This window comes from Palaemon carinicauda, unplaced genomic scaffold (assembly GCF_036898095.1).
Source record: "Palaemon carinicauda isolate YSFRI2023 unplaced genomic scaffold, ASM3689809v2 scaffold3, whole genome shotgun sequence".
Lineage (NCBI taxonomy): Eukaryota > Metazoa > Arthropoda > Malacostraca > Decapoda > Palaemonidae > Palaemon > Palaemon carinicauda.
The window spans coordinates 613061-622396 of record NW_027170665.1 but is presented as its reverse complement, the minus strand read 5'-3'; the positions used below and the strand labels follow the sequence as shown (position 1 = coordinate 622396).

Below are 9336 nucleotides of genomic sequence, written 5' to 3'. Positions count from 1 at the left end.
AAAACCAAAAGTCTAGGCCGCATGAATTTTTTGCATATTGATTTTTTTTTCTTTTTGCAATGGATGCCATCTTCATCTTCTGAGAATTTCTTTTAATAGAAAGTTTACGTGATCTAAGATTTAATTGGACATGCATTTTTTCTCTTAATGATTTTGAAAGTATGATCAACAAAAAAAACTGGAAAAAAGATATTGGTTAATATTTGTTAAAATCCTATGAGCATTAATGAAAATAAAGTCTTTGTCTTATCCCTCAAAAAAAAAAAAAAAAAAAAAAAAAAAAAACATATCAACCATTAAATTCTTACTACACTAAATCACACAGGCTTCTACTTCGAGAATATTGATCATAAAATATTTTATTCTAATTGTTCACAACTTATTCTGTAATTTATTTATTTCCTTTCCTCATTGGGCTATATTTCTCTCTTAGAGCCCTTAGGCTTATAGCATCCTGCGTTTCCAACTGGGGTTGTAGCTTAGCTAGTAATGATAATATTAAATAATACGATAAAAAATATAATTTCGAAAATAGAGTACAATTGAGACTCTTACCGTCACACCTCACGTGGCGTACTGTAGGCATTACTATTCACTCTTTCTTCCATTTGAGGAGTTTTCCTTCAGTTGCCCTTTGTTGCTGAATGGCCTTCAAGGTCCCAGCGTCGGGCCATACGTCTCAAATTCTATATCCTTTATATAATAAAGGGCAGATGTTTGGTTTTATATATATATATATATATATATATATATATATATATATATATATATATATATATATACATATATATATATATATATATATATATATATATATATATATATACTGTATATATACATATACATATATATATGTATATATATATATATATATATATATATATATATATATATATATATATATATATATTCATATATATATATATATATATATATATATATATATATATATATATACATATATATTCATATATATATATATATATATATATATATATATATATATATATATATATATATATATATAAATCTGTATATGTATAGATATGTATATGTGTATATATACATATATATACATTATATATATATATATATATATATATATATATATATATATATATATATATATATATATACATATATATATATATATATATATATATATATATATATATATATATATATATACTGTATATATACATATACATATATATATGTATATATATATATATATATATATATATATATATATATATAATGTATATATATGTATATATACACATATACATATCTATACATATACAGATTTATATATATATATGAATATATATGTATATATATATATATATATGAATATATATATATATATATATATATATATATATATATATATATATACATATATATATGTATATGTATATATACAGTATATATATATATATATATATATATATATATATATATATATATATACATATATATATATATATATATATATATATATATATATATATATATATATACTGTATATATACATATACATATATATATGTATATATATATATATATATATATATATATATTCATATATATATATATATATATACATATATATTCATATATATATATATATATATATATATATATATATAAATCTGTATATGTATAGATATGTATATGTGTATATATACATATATATACATTATATATATATATATATATATATATATATATATATATATATATATATATACATATACTGTACATATGCTCCCTATATAATAATGAGCCAGTATCTAGTTATGTATATAAATATATTTCTTTCCGGTCACGCTCAACAGCATTGCCAGACGTATAGCTACTCGGTCTCTCCTCATCCCTTGGGAAGAGGGGAGAGGGAGTTGTCATATTTCTTTCCGCTCATGGTCTCTGCGGTATTGCCAGACGTACAGCTATTCGGTCTCTCTCCCGTCCCTCTGGTAGGGGGAGAGGGAGCAATCATATTTCTTTCCAGGCACACCAAGTGGCATTGTCAGACATATAATTACTCAGTCTCTTCTCGACTCTTGGGTAAGGGCGAGAGGGAGTAGTCCTATTTCTTTCCGGTCACGCTCAGCAGTATTGCCTGACGTATAACTACTCAGTCTCTCCCCATTCCTTGGGTAAGAGGAGAGGAGTATTCATATTTCTATCCAATCACGCACAGTGGAATTGACAAACATATAACTACTCAGTCTCTCCCCATTCCTTGGGTAGAGGGAGATGAGTATTCATATTTCTTTCCAGTCACGCTCAGTGGCATTGCCAGATGTATAACCCCTTGGTCTCTCTCCGTCCCTTAAGTAGAGGGAGTAGTCATACCCTGGTGAGAGGAGTTGCAGTTAGGAAAGGGGTAGGGTTGCATCTGTGTGAGTGAATATGTCTAAATATTTAGCCGTCATTTTTGAAGGGCCACGTGTATTAGTAAATCCATAAATATGAATGGAATTTTACATAACTTGAAATTTAACAATAAGCCAGAATTCGTCACAGGAAGTGATGTTGGCTATTATAGTAAAATTTCATATGTAAACTACAACGGGAAGGACAACCCAGTACCCTTGTCTGGTCTCTCCCCGAAGATTAAAGGCTTTAAAGGCCACTCGTGAATGGCAGAGGCAAGGGACAGTGACAATGTCCTAGAGACTGATCATATATACGTAAGATCAGCACCCAAGCCCCCTCTCCACCCAAGTTAAGGCCATGGAGGGCCAGGCAATGGCTGCTGAAGACAGCAGGTAAACCTAAGGGCTCCCCAAATACCTCATCTTTAGTTCACAAGGATGGCGAGGTTACAGACATTACAAGAAAGTATCAAGCTTGAGCGGTACTCAAACCTCAATCCGGCAGATCGCCAGGCAGGGACGTTTCCAATAGGCCACCACAACCCTTACGAGGAGGAGATAAGAGAGGGATAAATAAGGGGCTCAAAGGTGGAGAAATACTTTTTGTATTCTCTTGCGTTTATTCCTAAGATACCAGTAAGATATTATGGATTGAAATACAGAAATAATTGCGTAAATTCATGTGCCTTTTGAAAATAAAAATGTAAGTACAGTATGAAATCATTTAGTACCCCACTATTGTGAGGTTCATATGACCATTACCCCAAACATTTATTATGGTGTTTAGTTGAAAATTTGAATATAAACATCACTTAACGTTGCCGTTATGTTGAAAGATGGTGATAATTTTAAGTGAAATTAAGAAATGAAGAAAGTATATTTACATGGATAATTAGTATTGCATAAGCGAATATGCCATTGTATACTTAGATTAAGATGTATGCATACATGCACGCCACCATACATACATATATATATATATATATATATATATATATATATATATATATATATATATATATATATATATATACATATATATATATATATATATATATATATATATATATATATATATATATATATTTATATATATATATATATATATACATATACATATATATATATATATATATATATATATATATATATATATATATATATATATATATATATATATATATATATATATATATATATACATACACGCGCGCACGTGTATGCAATTATTGCATCACGATTTGTTCATTCTTTTGAGTCCATGACAAAGTAGCAAGTGATAAACGTCCAAGTTAACGCCCCCCCCCCCACCCCCAACGTGAATGCTCAAACCTCGAAACACTTTAGGATGGTTTAAGCGTTACATTGTTTGGGGGGCGAACTGTAAGCGCCGTGGGTCATAACTGTTTGTTATTGTAGTTCTTATTATTTCACTGATAACGACGCCACCAACTGCACGGGAAATGCGCGCGGACGTGAGCGGGAATAGCAAAATCACCCTTATTCCACAGACACCCAGAGGCGAGATCCAGCTAACCAGGCGGGACTACTTTTCTGGGCTGAAGATATTTCCTGATGTATGCTCGCATTTCGTTTTATCTCTCGTTATATATCGCCTCCAAATGGCTTACAAGACGGCCAGCAAAAGCGAGATCATTGAATTTCTGGGAGGGAGACGTGATTTCGAAATCGTAAGTGCTGGATGCATGCGCAGACATAAATATTTAACCTTAGGATCAAGAGAAAGTGTTCCATAGAGAGGAAATTACTCAAAAAGAAAGAAAGAAGATCTGTCTTTTATCTCCAAAACATGGCCGACAGGCTGATGACCTTCCCGTATATTGTATTTTCCTTGGAAACGAAATCAAGGTTTTAGAAAAAGAATAATTTAAGTTAACTGTCACGAAGGGTTTCAAAGAGGATACATTTTAGGAATACATGTCAGGCAGGCAGCCGACCAAGGACAGGAGAAGAGAATGATTATGTTATCAAGTAACAAAGGGGTAAAGTGTAAAATTTAGGAAGGGAAAGAGAGAATTCAAAACACATGAAAGAAATGTGGTAGGGTCAGTTTTCTGGTTTGTATACGTTGTCTTTTAACAATATCCTTTCTATCTCTATCTCTCACACACAGCATATATATATATATATATATATATATATATATATATATATATATATATATATATATATATATATATATATATATATATATATATATATATATATATATATATACAGTAATCCCTCGTCTATGGCAGGTATTCCATTCCGAGCCACTATAGCTGAAATACCAAAAAGGAGAAACAGAAATCTATGATATATTTCTTAAATTATCTTTATAATCTTTCAGAAATCTACAGTATAATTTTTATATTATTCTTATAATCTCTCATACTTCTTTATCTTAATAAATTTAAGCTTTTATAAGTCAAAATATGACTAAAAAACTTGAAGATAGGTAAAATATAAAACTTACCTGCATTCAGAAACCCACGATATAGATTTTCATCTACCTTATATAATAGAGCGAGTGCTTGTCTATATATATAAATATATGAATACACACACAAACACGCACACACACATACACACACACACACACACACATATATATATATATATATATATATATATATATATATATATATATATATATATATATATATATTTATATTTCTTTCCTGCCATGTTCAGGGGGGAGAAAATCAGTTATACCTTGGTGAGAGAGGGGTACCCCAAGAGGTACACTCGGACACCACACTCTCCCATAAACTGCCAAACAAGAAGGGTGTAGTTAGGGATGGCGGAGTGTGCGGGTAGGGTTGAATCTGTGTGTGTGAGTGCGTGTGTATGTACATTTCTAAATATTTAAGACGTCACTTTTGACGTTTCAGGTACATTATACTAAATTTTTTGTAATGAGATGCATTTGTACCGACTCACAGGAGGTGCCCTTTTAGTTCGGAAAACTTTCCAACTAGTTGATTGACTGCACTAAATAACTCTGACCAATCAGCTATTAGGAAACATTTACGAGCTAAAAGACACCACTGTTAGTAAGTGCAAATGAGCCTCATTAAAAAAGATTGAGTGTAGTATAAGATATTTATGAATCCGCAATGTACTGAGGGAGCAATAGGTGATCCGCTATATGTCAAGGGTATGGTACATACAGAGTGTGTATATATATATATATATATATATATATATATATATATATATATATATATATATATATATATATATATATATATGTACATATATATATATATATATATATATATATATATATATATATATATATATATATATACATAAGTACTGTATATATATATATATATATATATATATATATATATATATATATATATATATATATATATATGTATATATATATATATATAAATATATATATATATATATATATATATATATATATATATATATATATATATATATATATATATATATATATATATATAGTTAAACACGTGTCTTCTATCATCTCAAGGCATCACTTAAATCTTCAAAGGCTGAAAACAAAAATCTCTTCTATGTAATTCCTTTACATTTAATTCGCCGACTGCAGTTTCAGCCATGTAAAGGAACAACATAGATGAGATTTTCGTTTTCACCTTCTGAAGATTGAGTGTTTGGAACTGATAGACGCCACATATTCATTCGTATACATTCGTGTAAATATACATATACATATATATATATATATATATATATATACATATATATATATATATATATACATACATACATACATATATATACATATATATATACAGTATATATATATATATATATATATATATATATATATATATATATATATATATATATATATATAGATAGATAGTAATACGCATCGCGACCATGCCTAAGAATAATATGTAGGCTCTCTCTCTCTCTCTCTCTCTCTCTCTCTCTCTCTCTCTCTCTCTCTCTCTCTCTCTCTCTCTCTCTCTATATATATATATATATATATATATATATATATATATATATATATATATATATGTGTGTGTGTGTGTGTGTGTGTGTGTGTGTGTGTGTGTGTGTATGATAACCTGTAAGTTTTTTCTCTTACTTGCCAATTTTAATATATCACAATTTTTCATGAGTATTATGCATATTTTTGAAATTCTGCAATATACATCTTCATGCATTATAAACCATTCTTTGATCAATTCCAGGAATATGTAATGTTGAAGTTAAAAGGCTTAAATTTTCTTAACTCTGATAACATTTCTACCTGTGAGAGGCAGGTCTATCAGTCATTTATTTTTTTTCCTTTCCTCTTGTTTGCATTTCAAAAGGGAAAAAATACTATTTATAGCTTCACATTTGCACTTTGCTGAATTCAATTAAATTCAGACGATCATTTTATGTTCCCTTTCTGTGAATAAGAATTTTAGTGTAAATTTAGAACTTTTGCACTTTGACAATATGCTTTTTTTTCATCACTGCATTGCATTGTTTAAAATTATATTCATACGCTATGAATATCTAAATATGATGATGAAATCATTATTTTTTTTTTAAATAAAAGAAGAATAAATACAGACAATATTGATGTCTAATTGTAATGATAGTGAAAATTTTGTTCTCCAAATATTTGTCTAACAATTTATTACTTTGTATCTTCTAATGACCAGTTTGAGCAATGTATTAAAAACAAATTCCTTCTATATAATTTACCATCAAATAGGTGCATATTCCCCATTTGCAATGTATTAAGTAAAGTACAGATATTATAATTCTATCAGAACTTTAAAGTTAATATACCTATCATACCCAGTATTCCTTTTGTGATTAAGTACATCAAATTTCGTAGTGATGAGTTTCCTTGGTGGGCTATAAAACCAAATTTGACATTTTCTAACACCTGATGAGATACTATTTCCAAATATGCATTTCTAGGGTTTGTTCGCAGCAGTTTAGTGTCAAGGATCATTGGTTTTTAATGAGCTATACCAACAAAACTGTGCGTCTGTCAAAATAAACACTTCAAAGTTAACTAATGGCTTTAGGTAAAATTTTGTATCAAGGATCATTGGTTTTTAATGGGCTCTGCAAACAAAGATGTATGGGTTTTATATATATACTATATATATAGACTAATTAAAAAGACATTTTAAACACATATTTTCCTACACATTTTCCTACGATTGACATTGCAAACCTTAAACGTGGGCACAATGTGGAAGCAGACAACTTTCCCTGATTTTGACATTATACATTATACTGTTTGCGGCATGGTTTCCTAGCAGAAAATTGCTGTAAAAAAGGGAATAGTTAAAGAAAACCCTCCAAAAATAAATTAAGTATTACTTAAAAACATCAAGAACGAATTAAAGAAATGAAGTCATACCTTTGGAACGTCGACCACGGGATCTTGAGACATGATTCGAAGTGGGCCTGGAATGATGTCCGCGGTCCTTTCTACGATCCAAGACATCCGAGTGAAATTCTACACTTACAATAGACAACCGATTTTCATTGGCTCTGCCACTCGTTTCGGTGTATTTCCTCTCTACTTTCCACTTTTCCCTCTTCTTCGACGTCGACCTTTTCTCGTGGTGATCCCGAGGTCGACTGGCACTACGACTACGTGGCTCGTACCTGGCCATCGCCTGCTTTTGTGCTTTTCTAGTTTTAGATCTGTCGCTACTAACTGTGAGTTTCTGGCGTGCATTCGCCTGGGGAAGTCGGGGCTCCGATCTTGATCTGGAGAGACTTGCCACAGATTGCATAGGGGGCATGAGGTAATCGACCTTGGTCTGGCCTTCCTTTAGCCAGTCTCGGTAACTCATCATGGAGTACCTCTGACCAGGAGCTCTCTCATCTAACTCATAAGTAGTGGACTTTCTTCTGCCATTTGTCATCTGGTTTACCATCACTTGGCCTAGCAAAGATTTCGGTCGCACGGGTTTCTCAGGAAGTTCCTTCAACCTATCTTTATAGTCAGATTTTTCTCTTGCATCTTTAGTCAAATCTGGGAGGATGTGGAAACAAGAACTTTTGACCGAATCGCCGGGCGTTAGGTCTTCGGTACATTGGTTCGGTGAACTAGAGCTAGCTTTTGAGCAACTAGGGGCTTCCAGCATTTCTTGTGAATGCAAACTTATGGCAGAATCAGAAACCTTAGACTGGCTCGGTGATTCAGATAACTTTCTCTCCCTTGTAGTTACTTCACTGACAGCAAGCGAGTCTACTGGAGAGTAAGTAACCTTGCTACTGCAATGTGCATCATCTACGGAGCTTTCGCTAATACGGGGAGCATAAAACTCTCGTGCTATGCTCGGGCGCTTCTGAGCGATAGATTTATAAAAAGGACCACAAGGTGTCGAATCACCGTCATCAGTGGATAATGATGCACGGTCGATGCCATATCTCTGGCCAAACTGCTCATGAAGACGTCTCTTCTCTTGGACCCTTCTCTCCTCTCTTTCCTTTTCTCTTCTCATCTCCTCCTTGCGTTCCTGGAGGCGGAGCAGAGCTACTCTTCTGCGACCTTGCCGATGTAGCTTGTAACGGAGCTCCTCCATTTCCCAATGCTCGACACATGCAGGTCGAAGGCATTTGCAAGGACACCGGAAGCAACAAAGAAGGTCCATTTTCAAGGTATGATGCCAAACAGCATCAACAGAATAAAGGAATACAATTATCGTTGAGTTGGGAATGCATCAGGGACAAGAAAATAGTGAGACATATGATGCACACTATTATCAAAAAGGTAATGTAAAGAAACAATCATATATCCTTCCGAGATGTTAGTATTTATCACCTCCATTCTTTTTCAGTAACAATCCCACTGCAGCCATCAATGCATTTCTAAGACACTGAACTACTTTAAGCATCGCAACATTACACTAAAATGGAACACAAATAAGCAATTCCCTTTTCAGAATTACAACACCATAAATCTTCATATGGA

At 31.4% G+C, this 9336-nt stretch overlaps 1 protein-coding gene across 1 annotated transcript; it reads right to left on the bottom strand.

Moving 5' to 3' along the window:
* Positions 1–7750: 7750 nt before the first annotated feature.
* Positions 7751–9016, bottom strand: LOC137636440 (E3 ubiquitin-protein ligase Topors-like). The gene has a single exon (XM_068368865.1). The coding sequence runs from the start codon at positions 9014–9016 to the stop codon at positions 7751–7753; it is 1266 nt and encodes a 421-aa protein (XP_068224966.1).
* Between the last annotated feature and the right edge of the window lie 320 nt (positions 9017–9336).